Source organism: Gadus morhua, chromosome 17 (assembly GCF_902167405.1).
Source record: "Gadus morhua chromosome 17, gadMor3.0, whole genome shotgun sequence".
Lineage (NCBI taxonomy): Eukaryota > Metazoa > Chordata > Actinopteri > Gadiformes > Gadidae > Gadus > Gadus morhua.
Window position 1 is genome coordinate 5,795,223 of NC_044064.1, and position 20,235 is coordinate 5,815,457.

The window sequence follows — 20,235 nt, forward strand, 5'->3', positions numbered from 1 at the left end:
ATAATTGACACGTTTTTTGGACCAGATTATTTGTTGACACTGTTTGATTGAACCCATGTTCACATCCACAGCGTCCACCCTGAGGAGCAGTCACAGCGTCGTTTTATATCCACAACTTGGCTGTTTGATACACTGTTTTCTATCACTGTTTTTATGCACTGTTTAAGCACTCCCTCATGTCATTATTGGCTTCTATAATATTCTACTTATATTACATATATTGTTTCCCTGCATATATTATTTACATTTTGTACTTTTGCGCATTTGTACTTATTTTTTAACTCTTATTCTATTTGTTACATGGTGCCTGCTGCTGCAAGTGCAATTTCCTGAGGGAACCTTCCAGAGGGATTAATAAAGTTCCCCTCCCCCTCTCTCTCTCTCTCTCTCTCTCTCTCTCTCTCTCTCTCTCTCTCTCTCTCTCTCTCTCTCTCTCTCTCTCTCTCTCTCTCTCTCTCTTACGGCAGAAGGTGCTGTTCCTCCAGCTGATGGTCACTCCGGCGCTCTGGCAGGCCTGGGCGTAGGCCTCCACGTTGTCGCACAGCGTGGCCTGCATGCCGTCGTACTCGCACATGTCGTACACGCAGTTCCCCAGGAAGGCCTCCGGGGGCACCAGAGAGTGGCAGCTGCTGAAGCGGTCCGAGTTGATGATGGAGGCACACTGGGCGTCGAACCCCAGCTCCTCGTCCGCCGTGCAGTTGGGGTGGACGTCGGGGCGCGAGTCCGGCAGGCAGCTGAGGGACGAGGAGGGAGGAGGGCTTTAATAAAAGGGAGCTGAGGTTGTACTACGGTAGTTTGAGTTGAGCGGGTTAGCAGTGGCCTAGCTAGCTGTTAGCCCTTAGCGAGTTGAGCGGGTTAGCAGTGGCCTAGCTAGCTGTTAGCCCTTAGCGAGTTGAGCGGGTTAGCAGTGGCCTAGCTAGCTGTTAGCCCTTAGCGAGCGAGGCTGCTGCTGTGAGAATATCAGTCTCAGCTTTTTCCCCCTCCTCCCTTCCTCCCCCGCTCACCCCTCCTCCCTTCCTCCCCCGCTCACCCCTCCTCCCCCACTCACCCCTCCTCCCCCACTCACCCCTCCTCCCCCACTCACCCCTCCTCCCCCACTCACCCCTCCTCCCCCACTCACCCCTCCTCCCCCACTCACCCCTCCTCCCCCACTCACCCCTCCTCCCCCACTCACCCTGGCTCGCTGTCGCCCTCAGACTTCCAGCTGTTGCCCAGCTCGATCCCGTCCTTGGCGGGCTTCTTGTTGGGCATCAGGTAGTCGTCGCTGGAGTTGCCGTTGTAGTTCCCGCACATACCGCACACCTAGAGAGGGGGGGGGGGGGGGGGAGAGAGAGAGAGAGAGAGAGAGAGAGAGAGAGAGAGAGAGAGAGAGAGAGAGAGAGAGAGAGAGAGAGAGAGAGAGAGAGAGAGAGAGAGAGAGACGGGGGGGGGGGGGAAGAGAGAGAGAGAGCGAGAGAGAGAGAGAGAGAGACGGGGGGGGGGGAAGAGAGAGAGAGAGAGAGACAGAGAGACAGAGAGACAGAGAGAGAGAGAGAGAGAGAGACAGAGAGACAGAGAGAGAGAGAGAGAGAGAGAGATAACAATTCAATGTACGCATAAAGAACGAATGAAAGCGACACGGCTACACAAACGGCCAGCGGAGTCACCTGACACAACCCCATTAGTCATTAGTGCCGTTCCTAGTGATTCTGCACGGTTCAGCCTCGGGGTCGGGACTCTTTTAATGATGCAGAGCTTTATCCCCGCGCTCCGTACCTTGTTGAAGTAGTCCCCGGGGACCACGACCTCCAGGTGGTGGACGCCGTCAAACTTGACCTGGAGCCCGAAGCTGGTGTCCAGCAGGGTGTAGGAGCCGCTGGTCAGCACCTTGGCCCCGTCGGCGAGGGCCAGGGGGGTGCGGACGCGGCGCCCGTTCAGCTGGGGAGCGGCGGAGAAGTGAGGGAGATGAATACATTGATCAACGGAGTGAAGTGATAGGATGAGGTGGAAGACACTGACTACCGCATGTCATCTCTCTCTTTCATCGAAAAGGTGATTCCTTTTATGGAGAAGAGTAATGAACAAAGATCTGTCACTGTATCCTTCCACTTCAACCCTCTCTCCGTCCTCCCTTCTCTCCATCCTTTCAGCCCTTTCCAAACCCTTCCTCGTTCCATCTTCCATCTTTTCACCGCCTTCGTCTCACCATCTGTTCATCTTTTCAATCTTCCCCCTCTCATCTTTTCAGCCTTTCCCGCTCCAATCCGCTCTATAACCCTCCGTCCTTCCAACCCCTTCCTCCCACACTCTCTCCATCTTTTCACCGCTTTCCACCGCATTCATCTCCCCATCTGTTCATCTGTTCAGCCCCTCCACCCCTCTCCACCCCCCCTCCCCCCTCCACCTCTACCCTCCACCTTTCCCTCCACCCCCACCCTCCCCCTCTCCCTCACCAGGACGCGCCGGCTCTTCTGCAGCGTGACCACGACGTCGCCGGGCAGGTACACGGTCGCAGAGCGGACGTAGGACGCCTCCGGTTGACCGCGCTCCTCGTTCTTCGCCACCACCCTGAAGGGCGTCACCTGGGTGGTGTTGCACACCTGGGCGGGGGGGACAGAGGGGGAGGGGAGGAGGGGAGACGGACGTCAGAGACGGATGTGACGGTGCTGGTTTGGTTTGAGGTTTTTATCCAGTCTGATCCGAGCTGAAGACATACATTTGTATGCCTGCGTGTGGACCGTAAAGGTTTGAGACTTCAAGTGTGGAAACTTCCCAAACTTGAAACTTGAAAAGTTTAGAATCTTGAAATGTTTTGAAACTTAGATAGTTAGGTCACTTTGGAAAAAAAATGTCTACCAAAGGCCCTTATTGTAAATGTTAGTTGTAGCCTTGAAACCTGAAAAGTCTTGGACCGTGAATCGTCTTGAACATTTCCTGAAACTTTTTACCAGAGGGCCCTTTCCTGAACACAGTAAGAACGTGTCAATTCCCTCTCCCTCCACCCGTCTACCTACCTCCACCAGCGTGTAGGTGCAGGTCCCCATGAAGGTGTGCATGGCTCCGTCAAAGGTGTAGTAGTGGGGGTCTCCGGCCACGTGGCAGATGCCTTTACCTGGGGGGGGGGGGGAACACAGGACCGCCACACGGGTTTGAGGCTGAGCACTTTGGCCAATCAGAGATCAGAGTTTGAAATAAAATAATCAATATTTAAATTCCAGGGTTGGGGCGTGGGGGGGTGTTCCTACCCGTTGAGTGACAGTCGAGCACGCCCTCCACCACCGAGCACTCCTGGGCGGGGCCACAGCGCCAGGCCTCGCAGGTCACGTTCCCGGAGCCGTGGCAGCTGCAGCGCCGCGAGCAGTCCGCCTCTGAGAACCAGCTGGAGCCCACCTGGAACACACACACACGTTAACACAGGCGTGCACGTACACACACACACACACACGTTACCACAGCGTGCACGCACACACACACACGCGCGTTAACTCAGGCGTGCACGTACACACACACACGTTAACACAGGCGTGCACGTACACACACACGTTAACTCAGGCGTGCACGTACACACAGACACACGTTGACACAGGCGTGCACACACACACACACACACGTTAACACAGGCGTACACGCACACACACACACGTGTACTCAGGCATGGACACAAACACACACACACACACACGTTAACTCAGGCGTGCACGTACACACACACACGTTAACACAGGCGTGCACGTACACACACACACACGTGTACTCAGGCATGCACAAACACACACACGCACGTTAAAAACGGCATGCACACACACACACACACACACACACACAAACGTTAACACAGGCATGCACAAACACACACACGCACGTTAACAACGGCATGCACACACACACACACACGTTAGCACAGGCTTGCACGCTTACACACACTTTAGCACAGGCGTGCACGTTTACACACACGTTAACACAGGCATGCACGTCCACACACACACACACACAGACACACTCACAGGTCTGTATCTCCCCTCGTCGTCGGTGCAGCCACACTGTCCGGGCGGCACGCAGCGGTCCCCGCTGAGCACCAGCCCCGGGTCACACTGGCAGCCCTCCACGCAGGGCCGGGGGCACGTGGTGTCGTTGAAGGGGGGGTGGAGGTCCTGACAGGAGGGCTGCGCGCACGCCGTCCCGCACGGGTCGTAGTGGGAGCCGGGCAGGCACTTCAGGGCTGCAGGGGGGAGAGAGAGGGGGGAGAGAGAGGGCGGTTAGGGAGGGGTGGGGTTAGGGAGGTTCACCCCTCTCTCTCTCTCGCCTCCCTCCCTCCCTCCCTTTCTATCCCTCTCTCTCTCTCTCTCTCTCTCTCTCTCTCTCCCTCTCTCTCTCTCCCCCTCCCTCCCTCCCTCCCCACTTACGGCAGAAGGTGTTGTTCCTCCAGATGATGGCCACGCCGGCGGCGGCGCAGACGTCGTTGTAGCTCTCGATGGCCTGGCACAGCGCCACCGCCTCGCCGCCCGTGGCGCACATGTCGTACACACAGCTCTCAAAGTAGGGCCCCGGGGGGACCACCTCGTGGCACGCTGCGAAGATACCTGAGAGAGGGGGGAGGGAAGGGGGGGAGAGAGAGAGGGGGGAGGGAAGGGAGAGAGAGAGGGGGGGGGGGTTAGAGAGAGGGGAGGGAAGGGAGAGAGAGAGGGGGGAGTGAATGGGGGGAAGAGAGAGAGAGGGGGGGAGAGTTAGAGAGGGGGAGGGAAGGGGGGAGAGAGGGAGGGGGAGAGAGTGGGAGGGAGGAAGGGAGAAAGGGAGGGGAGAGAAAGAGGGGGGGGAGAGAGAGGGGGGGAGGGGGAGAGTCACTTAATATTCACAGAGGCGGGAGACCCATAATAGATAAAGCAAATTGGGATTCCCGGGTTTTTATTTATCCAATGCCCAGTACAACACTTCATTCAGGACCATCCAACTGGGTTTGAGTGCAGTGATTCATTCTGTTTCTGTAAGATTATGTTTCCTGCTCTCTAATTCTTGCACTGAACACTCTCAACTTGTAAAGGCTGAACGCACAATGCAGCTCTTTCACTGCAAGCCACCACTTCTGAGCAACGTGTAGTTCTCACCAGGCTTCGTATGTCCTTCGACGTGCGCTATACGGTGTGCGCTCGTGTGTGTGTGTGCCTGCAATCATGTGCTTGCATGTGTGTGTGTGCGTCGGTGCGGGGGTCTCACCCTCGATGTCAGTGATGATGCCACAGCTGGTGGGCTTCTTGGCGTCCTCCTCCACCTCTTTCTTACACTCCTCCGGTCCTCCGCCGTTGGTGCAGCTAAGAGACGACGAGGAAGACGAGGGAGAGGGGGGAGAAGCGAAGAGGGGGAGGTGGAGGAAGAGGATGGAGAAGTGAAGAGGAGGAGGCGGGCGAAGGAAGGGATTACCCGGAGGAGAGGGAGGAAGCAAATGATCGGGACAAATAAATATCCGCAAATCTCTTGAGGAGGGGGCAGCGACAGAAGGTGGGTTTAAAGGTCAATCACTGAGAATGTGGGATATGTGGATGTTTGTATTAGTATTAGCTCTGTGTGCGTGTGCGTGTGTGCGTGTGTGTGTGTGTGTGTGTGTACATGTTTGGGTGTGGACTCACTCGGGCCTGTTGTCTGGTACGGCCCAGCTGTCTCCCAGCTGGTTGGTGGAGCCGGCCGGCTTCCCGTCGGACATGATGTTGTCGTCATCCGACTGTCCGTTGAAGTTCCCTGGAGGGACGGACACATTCACAGGGTCAGGGGTCGCTTGAGACACCTTCACGTTCTCCAACGGTGGACCAATGGTGGATGAAGACCCCCCCCCAAATGGTCCAACTTTTCTGTGATTTTATCACGGAAATAAATGTAACCTAGCAACCTATAGCCGTTTGCAGCATAAAGCGCCTTTTGGCGTTAGCAACGCGCTAACCATCTTCTAACTCTTCTAACTGAGCGTTCCTTACCACACAGGCCACAGAGCAGGCCGCTGTAGGACTTTGGCAGCGTCACGTCGGCGTGGTGGTTCCCGTCGAAGCGCACCCTCAGTCCGAAGGCGGTCTCCAAGACGACGAACTTCCCGCTGAGGTAGATCTCGACGCCGTTGGTCAGGGTCAGTGGCGGGGTGCGCTTGGTTCCGTTGACCTGAGAGAGAGAGCAGTAGAGAGGACGGCGTGATGTACAGAGAGAGAGAAGCCCAGTGGCCATGGCTAGTGGGACATGGCTAACACCCTTCCCAGTATGATGAACTGGCATCTAGGTTACTTAAAGATGCAGAGCCTGTCGGGTTTCAGACGTGAAGCATGGATCTAACAGTTAAACCTGCGCTACGTGACTTTTTTTAATTGCACTATAAATCCATAAAAAATATCGAAAGTATAAAGTTTCTCAAGAAATGTAAAATGCCCATCTATGAGTCAATCCATCTAGGGATTTTTTCTTTATAATTACTTATATCATGGTCCACTTTTGCCCCCCCACCGGGGAAAAATCTGTGTCTAAAACTGATGCAGCTACAACTTCTGCCACTAGAGGTCCTCAAAACCCGTGCAGCCTCGGGTATTCCCCGTCTCAGCTCACCACCACGCATCGCTCGTCCCACACGCAACCAATCCACGGCAAGCCACCCGCTATTCAACCAATCAGAATCCTTCCATTTCCCTGGAACCCGCCCCCCTTCTCCCTCTAAAGACCCCCGCCCACAACCCCGCCCGGCGCCTCTCGTACCTGCACGACGCGTCCCTTCCCCAGGACGTAGTCCGTCCCGTGCACGCTGACCACCACGGCGCGCACGTAGGAGACGCGGCGCACGCTGTCGCGGTGCTCGTTCTGCGTGACCACGCTGAAGGCCGGCAGGCTGGCGTTGGTGGAGGGCGGGCCGCAGGGCTCGGTCAGCGTGTAGGAGCAGGAGCCCTGGTAGTGGTGGGTCCGCCGGTCGAAGGTCACGTAGTGGGGGTCCCCCGACACCGAGCAGATGCCCGTTTCTGGAGAGAGAGAGAGAGAGAGAGAGAGAGAGAGAGAGAGAGAGAGAGAGAGAGTCAGAGAGAGAGAGAGAGAGAGAGAGAGAGAGAGAGAGAGAGGGAGAGAGTAAAAAACGATAGAGAGGGAGAGAAAGAGAGCGATGGAAGGAAAAAGTGAGACGACGGCGGGGATTCAAACCGGCGACTCAAAGCAAAGTGTAATCGCTTTGGGCTGACTGTAGATTCCTGAATTCCTCACACTGGTGATAAACACTAAAACGCTGATGTATATAATATTGTGTATATAATAGTACATCAATGTGTATGTTTTCCTGGGTCTCTTACCGACGGGGTGGCAGCCGTACCCTCCGCCCTGCAGCTGACAGCTCTCAGAGACGGGTCGGCAGCTGGCGGCGTGGCAGCGGATCTGACCTCCGCCCAGACACTCACACCGCTCTGTACAGCCCTCCTCCACCCAGTGGTCGCCCGCCTGGAGGAGGAGACACACACACACGCGTTAACACGGGCACGCAGAGTCACACACATTAACACACACACACACACACACACGTTAACACAGGCACGCAGAGTCACACACATTAACACACACACACATATACCCAAACACACACATTAACACACGGACACACACACGTTAACACGGCACGCAGAGTCACACACGTCAATACACACACACACACGTTAACACAGGCACGCAGAGTCACACACATTAACACACACACACACACACGTACTCAAACACACACATTAACACACACGTTTAACACAGGCACGCAGAGTCACACACATCAACACACCCACACATGTACCCAAACACACACATTAACACACACACACACACACGTTAACGCAGGCATGCTGAGTCACACACATTAACACACACATGCACATTACTCAGGTATGCACAGTCACACCCACACACACACATAATAATAATAATAATAAGCGCCTTTCTCGGCACTCAAGGACACATATACCCAAACACACACATTAACACACACAGTCACACACATTAACACACACATTAACACCCAAACGCACACACTCGTAAAGCATCTAAAAAACTTTTTAATTGGATCATAACAATCCAAAAGAAAGATTTGAATTTAAAAAGAAAGATTATTGAAATATTAACTTGAATAAACCGCAAAAATAATAACAATTTATAACAAATCCCAAAAAATATTCAATAGTATATTGAATCTTTAAAATAAATAACACAACCATGTGGCTTCAGAAGGGGGGGAGGGGGTCCTACTCACCGGGTGGTACGAGCCGTTGGGGTCCGTGCAGCCGCAGTCCTTGAGGCTGACGCACTGGGCGTCGCTGAGGATGAAGCCCGGGTCGCACTGGCAGCCCTCCACGCACACGGCACCGCACCCCGGGGGGCCGGCCGCCCCCACACACGTCTCTGGGCAGCCGCTGCCGCACAGCGTGTAGGAGCTGTTGGGGGGGCAGACAGGGGCCGCTGTGGGGGGGGGGGGGGGAGAGAGAGAGAGAGAGAGAGAGAGAGAGAGAGAGAGCGAGAGAGAGAGAGAGAGAGAGAGAGAAAGAGAGAGATGAATGTTATCAACCTGTACAGTTTGTATTTGTTACAATCTACAAGTTGATTTACATAATTTGCCAGCAAGTTTTTTGGTTTAAAGGTCATGCCAATAAAGCTTTATTGAACTGAATCGTGGAGAGAGAGAGAGAGAGAGAGAGAGAGAGAGAGAGAGAGAGAGAGAGAGAGAGAGAGAGAGAGAGAGAGAGAGAGGGAGGGAGAGAGAGAGAGAGAGAGAGATCCAACCACCCACATACAGACAGAGTCCGACAGACAGAGACGCACACAGACAGACAGACAGACAGACAGACAGACAGACAGACAGACAGACAGACAGACAGACAGACAGAAGCAAAAAGGTCTCCTCCCCCTTCCTGGCGGTCGGAGTTGGCCCCGGGTCGGAGTTGGCCCCGGGGCGGGGGGCCCGGCGGTACTCACGGCAGAAGGCGGGGGTCCTCCAGGGGTGCACGATGGCCCCCGCGCTCTGGCAGGCGTCGGTGTAGGCCTGCAGCTGGTCGCACAGCACGCTCTGCTGCCCGGAGAACTGGCACATGTCGTGCACACAGCTCAGGAAGAAGGGCTCGGGGCTCACCTTGGGGATGCACTCTCTGGTCGGGGAGGGGGGGGGGGAGAGAGAGTCAATATGGGAGGGAGCAGCAAAGCAGGAGAGGAGGAGACGGGGGGGGGGTAGGAAAGTGTTTTTCAACCGGTGGGATTTTACTGTTAAAATAGACTCATTTAAAATAATGATTATTAATAATGTATAAAGAATTGATTATTATTATTAATAATTGTTATGAATAATTGAATCATTTGTATCGCGTTGTGCATTCCATGATATGTCTTCCATTGTGATATATTCCATGGATCTGTTAGTCAGAGGTCACAGTCAAAGGTCAGAGGTCGGGAGAGTCTGCCTACCGGAAGGGTCCCAAGGGGTCTTTCATCTTCCCGCACTTCTCCGGCTTCATCACCTCGGCCTCCAGGATGGGCTCACAGACCGGGTCGGGTTTGGTCCCGGGTTTACACCTGGACACAGGGGTGTGGGTGTGTGGGGGGGGGGGAGCGGTTAGAAGTGATGCAGGGCTAATGACGGCGTGTGGATTTTTATTAAGTCATTAAAGTTGAACAGACGGCGCAAATGAAATGCATGCTTCTAATATTCCATTGTGGTGCTCATCATCTGTTGTTGTGTTGCGTATTCTGATAGAACATCAAGGCTACTCCCTTGATTGCTTCAACCTCAGGGAATGGCACAGATGTGAATATATTTGTGAATGCGAAAATGTTGGGGCAAAGTTTGTGAGTTCCGAAGAATCACGATGCAGATCATGATCAAACTATTAAAATAAAACCAAGCATCTAACTCCTTTGAAAGTTGAACGAATCGTACAGATGCCTGTACATCTCTAGTCGATCAAGACCACATCAGGCGCTTAGTTCCACCGACGGGTTTTCTACGAGCCATCTTGGCGCCAGCATCACGAGTTACCATGGCAACGGAGCAGAGACCCCCCCTGTGTCCACATGCCCTGCCTCCCAAACAGGTCGAGTATGTATGAGTGAAGGCTGAGGCTCATGCATAAATCTTTGGATTAAACCCATTCATGAGATCGGGAATAATCCGGGAGGAGCAGGTGGGAGGAGAGGAGCGGGGGGGGGGGGGGGGGAGAAGTGGGAGGAGACTCACGCGTCGTCCTCGTCGTCTGGCGTCTGCCAGCTGTTGGCGAAGTCGTTGGCGTTGGCCGCCGGTCGGCCGTCGGGCTTGGTGAAATCGTCGCCAGGGTTACCGTCGTAGTCGCCGCACAGCCCACAGGTCTGGTTCGAGTAGGTGCTGGTTGGGAGGGAGGGAGGGGGAGAGAGAGAGAGAGAGAGAGAGAGAGAGAGAGAGAGAGAGAGAGAGAGAGAGAGAGAGAGAGAGAGAGAGAGACAGATTAGACCGTATTGAAATGAACAGAGCATTAAGCGAAGAGGAGAGTTCGATTTTGAAGAGAGAGGAAAACAAACTTTTCACTGAAGTTTTTAGATTTAATTTAGCTGCATAAGAGTTTACTCATTAGTAAACTCTTCACTTAACACTTTAAGCTCAGCGCCAAGGATATCATCGTAAATGAAAGCAAACAAAAGGTGAGGCTGCCTAGCCAGCCGTCATCCACACACACTCCCGCACCATGTTTCAAAAGTCCAACTAACTGAAACTAAGAAAACCTCCACTACGGGTTAACCCGAACCCGAACCCTAACTAAAACTAAGCATTGTCCCAAAAACACTAAACTAAACCAGGAAACCCACCCAAAAAAAATAAATAATAATAACCAATGAAATTCGAAAATAAAATAAATTATATATAATGAAAATGAATGAAAAAGGCTCAACTCTGGTGGCACAGAATGGATGAAATGGTGTGAATTGGGGCGTGTTGTGTTCACACCCACCTGGGGAGGGTGATCTGGGCATAGTGGTTGCCGTCCCAACGGACGCGGAGCCCGAAGGTGGTCGCCACGGTGACGTACTGACCCGCCAGGGACAGGGTCATCTTGGGGGATGGGGAGGAGGGCAGGGCCACACGCAGCCCGTTCACCTGCAGGGGGGAGGGAGGGGGAGAGAGAGAGAGACAGAGACAGAGACAGAGACAGAGAGAGTGAGAGTGAGAGTGAGAGAGAGAGAGAGCCATAGGGAGAGATGGAGAGAGAGCAGTAGGGAGAGAGATTAGAGATTATTAGATTTAGCAAGTTAGGATGAACGGCAGCAGGTGTTCAGCGATTACAAAGTATTACGGAACAGAGGGATTAAAGAGATATGGAGAAGATTGAACAGCTTTGACGCATTTTAGTGTGTGTGTGTGTGTGTGTGTGTGTGTGTGTGTGTGTGTGTGTGTGTGTGTGTGTGTGCGCGCGCGCGCGTGTGTGTGTACATTCATGTCTGTGTGCATGCCTCTAAATGTGCGTGTATATATGTGTAATTGTTTGTGTGTCTGTGTGTCAGTGTGTGTGTGTGCATGCGTGCGTGCCTATGTGTGTAATGGTGCATGCATAAGTGTGCGTGTGTGGTTGCGTGAGTGCGTGTGTGTGTGTGTGTGTGTGCGTGCGTGCGTGCGTGAGTGCGTGCATGTGTGCGTGCGTTTGTGTGTGTGTGAGTGCTTGAGCACGTACCAGCGTTCTCCTGGCCTTCATCAGTGTGACGGTGACCCCCTCCACGGTGACGTAGAGCTTCTTCAGGTAGGCCAGCCCCGCCCCGCCTCGCTCCTCGTTCTTACCCTCCACCGAGAACCAAGGCCCTGCCCGCGGCGAGGTCAAGAGGTCACGGAGCAGGAAGTTATCCTAGGTTAAGTTATTACTGTGTGTTTGTGCATGTGTGCGTGTGTCTGAATGTCCCTGTGTGTGTGTGTGTGTGTGTGTGTGTGTGTGTGTGTGTGTGTGTGTGTGTGTGTGTGTGTGTGTGTGTGTGTGTGAGTGAGTGAGTGAGTGAGTGAGTGTTTGTGTGTGTTTGTGTGTGTGTGTGTGTATGTGCGCGTGTGTGTACCAGTTCTATTGCCGCAGTTCCTGGCCAGTGTGTAGGTGCAGGTGCCCATGAAGCTGTAGAACTTCTTGTCAAAGGTGTTGTAGTGGGGGTCCCCTGAGATCACGCAGTCCTGGGAGCCTAGGGGTCAACACCATCACAAGACGTGAATACATTATCAAAAGATGGGAAGACATTATCACTAGAGATTAATAAATTATCACGAGATGTCATTATCAATAAAGATGAAAATATTATCATGAGATTAATACATGATCACTAGAAATAAATACTTTATCGCAAGAGGTCAACACAATATCAAAAGATGGGAAGACATTATCACTAGAGATTAATTTAATATCACTAGAGATGTCATTATCACGAGAGATGTCATTATCACTAAAGATTAAAACATTATCATGAAATTAATATACGATCACTAGAAATAAATACATTATCACAAGAGATCAACACATTATCACAAGATGTGAAGACATTGTCACTAGAGATGTCATTATCACTAAAGATGAAAACATTATCATGAGATTCATACATTATAGCTAGAGGTAAATACATTATCACAAGAGATGAATACATTATAGCAAGAGGTGAATACATTATAGCAAGAGGTGAATACATTATAGCAAGAGGTGAAAACATGATCACTACATCTGGCTGAACTACGGCGGTTTCCGACCAATCAGAGTCCTACAAGGATCTACGGGATCTATTTGAAAGACGGTGATAGACAGATGGCTCATCCAATCACCTGCCAAGTTCTTTTTTTAAATTGCCTGCCCTTTTCCAAACACCTTCTATGGACGACTGCCGAATGTGAGACTACCCTGGGAGCACCAGAGAACAGACTGGGTCTTACTTGTAGGGTAACAGCCCAGCTCTCCTCCTTGGAGCTTGCACTCCTGCTCTGGGGGGCAGACTGAGGCTGTGCACGTGATGCTTGGTGCGTTGCATCTACATTTCTGCTTACAGTCATCCACGTAAAACTCATCGCCAGGCTGGGAGAAAAAGAGGCATACACAGAGAGGGGGAGCGAAAGAGAGAGATTGTTAGGTGGTAATATGAGGTGAAAGTGTGTTATCAACATCAACTTTAGTTTTCTTTGGGTGCGGGTGGTAGCCAGCAGGTGACATTCTTCCCTCTGGCCGAAGCATCAATCCCGATGCCCCAGTGCAGTGACGGGGACACTGTGCTGTGGAAGGCGCCGTACTTCGGAGGAGACGTAAAACCCAGGTCCTGACTCACTGAGGTCATAAAAGATCCCAGGGCACTACTCACAAAAAGAGTAGGGGTTTCCCCTGTGTCCTGGCAAAAACTGTCCAACCAGGCTCATTCAATCTGGCCCCCTAATCATCCCCCTGCATTATTGGCTGATTCATTAATTCCCTCACTCTCCACCCCAACCTGGTGGGTGGTGAGCGCTCTGGCACAAATTGGTGCCAGAACGCTATATGGGTGCTACGCACTGGTGGTGGTAAGTGATGTTCCACCCTTCACTGTAAAGCCCTATAGGGACTTGAAAAGAGCTAGATAAATACAATGATTATTTATCAACTTGAAAGACCAACCAACCGAAGGCCAAAAACACAGAAAACACACACACACACACACACACCCGTACCTCATAGTACTGTCCGTTGACTGTGTAGTTGCAGCCACAGGAGCTCTTCTCCACACACTTGCCGGCGCTCAGCACGTAGCCGGAGTCGCACACGCAGCCCTCGGAGCAGGGGCCCCCACAGCCCGAGGACCCCCCACTGCAGGACTCCTGGCAGGGGGGCGCACACGGCTCGTAGTGGCTGTTGGGATCACATGGGAGAGCTGGGGAGAGAGAGAGAGACAGACAGAGGGAGCGAGAGAGAGAGAGAGAGAGAGAGAGAGAGAGAGAGAGAGAGAGAGAGAGAGAGAGAGAGAGGGTGATTAAATAACCATTTAAGCCGACTAGGTGTGACTGAGTTTGTGACTTCTTCATACAGTAAACTGGAGATGAAGATCATTGAGAAGGGGACGAACCATCCATCTTACACCCGTCATCCCATTGTACACACATAGACCCGCACACAGACACACACACACACACACACACACACACACACACACACACACACACACGCACAAACACTCACGGCAGAAGGTGTTGTTCCTCCAGGTTCCCACGGTAACGCCGCGGTCCTGGCACTCGTTGACGTACGCCTCGATGGCCTCACAGAGGATGGGCCTGCTGCCGTCCAGCGCACACAGGTCAAACAGGCAGTCCTTGAAGTAGCTCTGCACACACACGCGCGCACACACACACACACACACACACACACACACACACACACACACGCACACACACACGCCTTCCGTTAAGAGCAGGTCTGGACAATCTCAATGTCAATTATGTTTGACTGGTTTTGCTTAAGAGCAGCACAGGTATATCAATCCATGTTGTTTATATCTTTCCGGACATTGTGTGGGTCAGTATTTGCGATGTGTTTCCCTGTGTTTCTGTGTGACCCAGTGTGTCCATGTGATCATGTGTAGAGATGTTTTCCACTTTTTGTCTGTGGTGATGTGATCCAATGAGTGTGTTCTTGTGGTTCTGTAGATGGGGGGGGGGGGGGGACTCACGTTGGGGTTGACTTTGCGGTGGCAGATGGCGAAGGGGCCCTTCTTGTCCAGCAGCATGCCACAGTAGCCAGAGCTCTCGTAGCGGTCCTGCTCTTCCTCTGTACAGCCAGGAACCGTGATGTTGGGCTTGGCATTGCAGCTACGAGAGAGACGGACAAGACCTCAGTGAGTACTCAGTGTTTAATGATGGACCGAATCATTCTGCTCTCACTGCTTCTTTGAGTATCTTGACAAACAGTCAAACACAGGTGTAGTCATGTAGCTGTCTGGGCGGACACGTGATAGTACTTACGTTGGATCGGTGACCCAGCTGTGTCCAAAGTCATTGGCGTTGGGAGTCAGAGATCCGTCGGGCTTCCTGAAGTCATCCTTGGCATTGAGGTTGTAGTCTCCGCACAGTCCACACAACTTGTCCTGGTAGCTGTAGGGCACAGGGATGGGATGAGGGAATGTCCTTGGCCACTTATCATGACAACTGACAGGTGAATGGAAACAGCAGGAGTCTACTTACTCTTTGATCACCTTGATGTCCATGAAGTGGTTCCCATCGTAGCGAACGGTGACGCCAAAGTCCATGGAAATCGTGTAGAATTTACCAGACTTGAACACTGACACGCCGGGGCTGGGAGTCAAGGGAAGGTTTACATTGGTCCCGTTCAGCTATAAAAAAAATAGGATGCATTTTAGAGGAGCACAATTACTGAAGAACGTTTTCAAAGCTATGTCTGAGGTGTGCTTAAGGGGAAGATAAAGGAGTCATTGGCATTTCTTGATGGCATTTGTCATTTTGACTACCACATAACCATGTGAGCCAATAAAATTGCTCCAAGAAAAACCCTTCATAAAGCACTTCAACAGCAGTGAAAAGCTTGCCACTGTGGAAGCTCTGTCTAAATGACTCTCACTTTCAGTCTGCTTTGGTCCTTCTTTACCTGAACAGTGCCTCCCTTCAGGATGGAGATCTTCTGCATGCGCACGTAAACGTGCACAGCCTTAATGTAGGAGATGGACGGGTTGTTGTAGCGGTTCTCGTTGTCGGCGTGGACCTCAAAGTGAGGGACGGACGTGTCGTTGCACGGCTCTGACATGACGTAGCTGCAGTTGCCCATGAAGTTGTACTTGCGCTTATCAAAGGTGCTGTAGTGAGGATCCCCCGACGCAACACACGTGGACGTGTCTGGAGGATTACCGTAGAAATAGGCATTGTTTTTAGCCAGGAAAGATCTAACATGTTTTACAATGAAGTAACGACGGATCAGCACTCAAATCCAACTTCACGACAGCGCGGTTACCTTTTGGATAGCATCCGTGCGTCCCGCTGACCTCTCGGCACTCCTCGGTGGGGTCGCAGGAGTTGTCCACGCAGGACAGGGTGTAGTTCCCCGCACAGCGACACAGCTGGGAACAGCCGTCACCGTAGATGATCTCTCCGGGCTGTGGAGGAAGAAAGAGTGAGGCGAAGCTAACACCTTTGGCAATCCTTCTTTTCAGGGTGTCATTCTGTCATTCTGTCTGTGTCGGGTTCTGTAACCTCGTAGTAGTTGTTGTTGCCGTCCAAGCAGCCACACTTGTCCAGAGGCACACAGCGGCGGCCCTTGAACACGAAGCCCGGCTTGCAGAAGCAGCCGCTGATGCAGGAGCCGCTACAGTTGGTGGAGGGATCCTCACAGCTGGGAATACAGGCCGGCCCGCACTCTATGTACTCCGCGCCCGGAGGGCATTTATCTTTTAGAGAAGACGGACGAAGAAAAAAGATAAATGAGACACACAGAACACAGACATCGCTTCAGAATGACGGATCTATGATTGACACCAGTGTGTGGAGATGGATGTGAAGATGGGAACGATCTATGTTAATGATTCTATGGATCATCTTTGATCAGGTTTAGGAGTAACGGTTGGGTTTTTATGGACGGTCGGTCTTACCTGGCGTTGGCACTGTGGTTGGTCTCGGAGTTGTAGGTCCTTGGGTTGTTGGTTTAGGTGTAGTTGGGCCTGGAGTTGATGGTTTAGGTGTACTAGGTCCTGGGGTGGATGGTTTAGGTGTAGTTGGGCCCGGAGTTGTTGGTTTGGGTGTAGTTTGGGCTGGAGTTGGAGGTTTAGAATGGCATTATCAAGAGAGATTTACCTTATCATTAGAGGTTTACACTATTAAAAGAGATTTACATTTCTTAAATACATTAACCTTATTAGCATAGGTAAACATTACCACAAGAGGTCTACATAATCATAACTGAATGACATGTTCAAGAGGTGTACTTGCTCACAAGAGCCTGATGTGATCACTAGAGAGCTACCCTGGGAGCCCCAGAGGACAGACTGCGTCTTACTTGTAGGGTAACACCCCAGCTCTCCTCCTTGGAGCTTGCACTCCTGCTCTGGGGGGCAGACTGAGGACTGGCAAGTGACGAAGGGGGCGTCGCATCTACATTTCAGCTGACAGTCGTCCACGTAAAACTCATCGCCAGGCTGGGAGGGAGGGAGGGAGGGAGACAGACAGACAGACAGACAGACAGACAGACAGACAGAAAGACAGACAGACAGACAGACAGACAGACAGACAGACAGGGGCAAAGAGAGGTTAAGTGGGAGACAAAAGACGGATGTTGCAAACTGTCAGCTGGTAATATGAATGGGGAGTTTTGAGTGTATAATCAACTTCATTCAGAAAGACCAACCAACCAACCATTAGACACACACACACACACAGACACACACACACACACACACACACAGACCCATACCTCATAGTACTGTCCGTTGACTGTGTAGTTGCAGCCACAGGAGCTCTTCTCCACACACTTGCCGGCGCTCAGCACGAAGCCGGGGTCGCACACGCAGCCCTCGGAGCAGGGGCCCCCACAGCCCGAGGACCCCCCACTGCAGGACTCCTGGCAGGGGGGCGCACACGGCTCGTAGTGGCTGTTGGGATCACATGGGAGAGCTGGGGAGAGAGAGAGAGAGAGAGACAGAGACACAGACAGACAGACAGACAGACAGACAGACAGACAGACAGACAGACAGACAGAGAGAGAGAGGGTGATTACATAACCATTTAAGCCGACTATACAGGTGTGACTGATTTTGTGACTTCTTCATACAGTAAACTGGAGATGAAGATCATTGAGAAGGGGACGAACCATCCATCTTAGACCCATCATCCCTTTGTACACACATAGACCCACACACAGACACACACACACACACAAACACACACACACACACACACAAACACTCACGGCAGAAGGTGTTGTTCCTCCAGGTTCCCACGGTAACGCCGCGGTCCTGGCACTCGTTGACGTACGCCTCGATGGCCTCACAGAGGATGGGCCTGCTGCCGTCCAGCGCACACAGGTCAAACAGGCAGTCCTTGAAGTAGCTCTGCACACACACACACACACACACACACACACACACACACACACACACACACACACACACACACACACACACACACACACACACACACACACACACACACACACACACACACACACACACACACACCTTCCGTTAAGAGCAGGTCTGGACAATCTCAATGTCAATTGTTTGACTGGTTTTGCTTAAGAGCAGCACAGGTATATTAATCCATGATGTTTATATCTTTCCGGACATTGTGTGGGTCAGTATTTGCGATGTGTTTCCCTGTGTTTGTGTGTGACCCAGTGTGTCCATGTGATCGTGTGTAGAGATGTTTTCCACTTTTTGTGTATGGTTGTGTGATCCAATGAGTGTGTTCTTGTGGTTGTGTAGATGGGGGTGGAGAACGACTCACATTGGGGTTGACTTTGCGGTGGCAGATGGCGAAGGGGCCCTTCTTGTCCAGCAGCATGCCACAGAAGCCAGAGCTCTCGTAGCGGTCCTGCTCTTCCTCTGTACAGCCAGGAACCGTGGTGTTGGGCTTGGCATTGCAGCTACGAGAGAGACGGACAAGACCTCAGTGAGTACTCAGTGTTTAATGATGGACCGAATCATTCTGCTCTCACTGCGTCTATGAGTGTGTTGACAAACAGTCAAATGCAGGTGAAGTCATGTAGCTGTCTGGGCGGACACGTGATAGTACTTACGTTGGATCGGTGACCCAGCTGTGTCCAAAGTCTTTGGCGTTGGGAGTCAGAGATCCGTCGGGCTTCCTGAAGTCATCCTTGGCATTGAGGTTGTAGTCTCCGCACAGTCCACACAACTTGTCCTGGTAGCTGTAGGGCACAGGGATGGGATGAGGGAATGTCCTCGGCCCCTTATCATGACAACTGACAGGTGAGTGGGAACAGCAGGAGTCTACTTACTCTTTGATCACCTTGATGTCCATGAAGTGGTTCCCATCGTAGCGAACGGTGACGCCAAAGTCCATGGAAACCGTGTAGAATTTACCAGACTTGAACACTGAGACGCCGGGGCTGGGAGTCAAGGGCAGGTTTACATTGGTCCCGTTCAGCTTTGAAGAAAGTGAAAGTATTTCAGAGGAGCACAATTGCTGGAGAACATTTTCAAATCTAAGTCTGCAGTGTGCTTATGGGGTAGACAACGTATTTATTGACAAACCATAGCATTATTGCGGGGAAATTAACTACCTTGGCATTTCCTGATGGCATTTTTACCAATGGAGTTCAACAAAACCAGGTCAGCCAATCTAATCGCTCTTAGAAAAACCCTTCATAGAGCACTTCAACAGCAGTGAACAGCTTGCCACTGTGGAAGCTCTGTCTAAATGACTCTCACTTTCAGTCTGCTTTGGTCCTTCTTTACCTGAACAGTGCCTCCCTTCAGGATAGAGATCTTCTGCATGCGCACGTAAACGTGCACAGCCTTAATGTAGGAGATGGACGGGTTGTTGTGGCGGTTCTCGTTGTCGGCGTGGACCTCAAAGTGAGGGACGGACGTGTCGTTGCACGGCTCTGACATCACGTAGCTGCAGTTGCCCATGAAGTTGTACTTGCGCTTATCAAAGGTGCTGTAGTGAGGATCCCCCGACGCAACACACGTGGACGTGTCTGGAGGATTAGGGTAGAAATAGACATTGTTTTTAGCCCGGAAAGATCTAACATGTTTTACAATGAAGTAACGACGGATCACCACTCCAATCCAACTTTATGACAGCGCGGTTACCTTTAGGATAGCATCCGTGCGTCCCGCTGACCTCTCGGCACTCCTCGGTGGGGTCGCAGGAGTTGTCCACGCAGGACAGGGTGTAGTTCCCCGCACAGCGACACAGCTGGGAACAGCCGTCACCGTAGATGATCTCTCCGGGCTGTGGAAGAAGAAAGAGTGAGAGTGAGGAACAGCGAGCCGAAAGCTAACACCTTTGGCAATCCTTCTTTTCAGGGTGTCATTCTGTCATTTTGTCTGTGTCGGGTTCTGTAACCTCGTAGTAGTTGTTGTTGCCGTCCAAGCAGCCACACTTGTCCAGAGGCACACAGCGACGGCCCTTGAACACGAAGCCCGGCTTGCAGAAGCAGCCGCTGATGCAGGAGCCGCTACAGTTGGTGGAGGGATCCTCACAGCTGGGAATACAGGCCGGCCCGCACTCTATGTACTCCGCGCCCGGAGGGCATTTATCTTTGAGAGAAGACGGACGACGAAAAAGATAAATAAGACACAGAACACAGA

At 52.0% G+C, this 20,235-nt stretch overlaps 1 protein-coding gene across 3 annotated transcripts in view; it reads right to left on the reverse strand.

Annotated features, from left to right (window-relative positions):
• zanl (zonadhesin, like) overlaps window positions 1-20,235 on the reverse strand; it is a 38,231-nt gene that overhangs the window by 7,661 nt on the left and 10,335 nt on the right. For 2 of the 3 annotated variants that reach the window (XM_030338016.1, XM_030338018.1), the window contains exons 21-59: window positions 19,991-20,184; window positions 19,735-19,876; window positions 19,375-19,619; window positions 18,915-19,063; window positions 18,696-18,824; window positions 18,404-18,542; window positions 17,868-18,009; window positions 17,373-17,572; window positions 16,959-17,097; window positions 16,555-16,713; window positions 16,160-16,353; window positions 15,921-16,062; window positions 15,561-15,805; window positions 15,140-15,288; window positions 14,921-15,049; window positions 14,629-14,767; window positions 14,142-14,283; window positions 13,637-13,836; window positions 12,875-13,013; window positions 12,022-12,138; window positions 11,652-11,776; window positions 10,935-11,080; window positions 10,190-10,333; window positions 9,421-9,528; window positions 8,938-9,107; window positions 8,219-8,424; window positions 7,281-7,425; window positions 6,703-6,959; window positions 5,943-6,120; window positions 5,601-5,709; window positions 5,191-5,285; window positions 4,383-4,559; window positions 3,984-4,198; window positions 3,225-3,369; window positions 2,994-3,091; window positions 2,433-2,579; window positions 1,756-1,917; window positions 1,175-1,302; window positions 463-734 (exon numbers count right to left, since the gene is read on the reverse strand). In XM_030338016.1, coding sequence (XP_030193876.1) covers window positions 463-734; window positions 1,175-1,302; window positions 1,756-1,917; window positions 2,433-2,579; window positions 2,994-3,091; window positions 3,225-3,369; window positions 3,984-4,198; window positions 4,383-4,559; window positions 5,191-5,285; window positions 5,601-5,709; window positions 5,943-6,120; window positions 6,703-6,959; window positions 7,281-7,425; window positions 8,219-8,424; window positions 8,938-9,107; window positions 9,421-9,528; window positions 10,190-10,333; window positions 10,935-11,080; window positions 11,652-11,776; window positions 12,022-12,138; window positions 12,875-13,013; window positions 13,637-13,836; window positions 14,142-14,283; window positions 14,629-14,767; window positions 14,921-15,049; window positions 15,140-15,288; window positions 15,561-15,805; window positions 15,921-16,062; window positions 16,160-16,353; window positions 16,555-16,713; window positions 16,959-17,097; window positions 17,373-17,572; window positions 17,868-18,009; window positions 18,404-18,542; window positions 18,696-18,824; window positions 18,915-19,063; window positions 19,375-19,619; window positions 19,735-19,876; window positions 19,991-20,184 — 6,261 coding nt within the window. The remainder of the gene's footprint in view (window positions 1-462; window positions 735-1,174; window positions 1,303-1,755; window positions 1,918-2,432; window positions 2,580-2,993; window positions 3,092-3,224; window positions 3,370-3,983; window positions 4,199-4,382; window positions 4,560-5,190; window positions 5,286-5,600; window positions 5,710-5,942; window positions 6,121-6,702; window positions 6,960-7,280; window positions 7,426-8,218; window positions 8,425-8,937; window positions 9,108-9,420; window positions 9,529-10,189; window positions 10,334-10,934; window positions 11,081-11,651; window positions 11,777-12,021; window positions 12,139-12,874; window positions 13,014-13,636; window positions 13,837-14,141; window positions 14,284-14,628; window positions 14,768-14,920; window positions 15,050-15,139; window positions 15,289-15,560; window positions 15,806-15,920; window positions 16,063-16,159; window positions 16,354-16,554; window positions 16,714-16,958; window positions 17,098-17,372; window positions 17,573-17,867; window positions 18,010-18,403; window positions 18,543-18,695; window positions 18,825-18,914; window positions 19,064-19,374; window positions 19,620-19,734; window positions 19,877-19,990; window positions 20,185-20,235) is intronic. The other variant, XM_030338019.1, reaches the window with a different exon arrangement.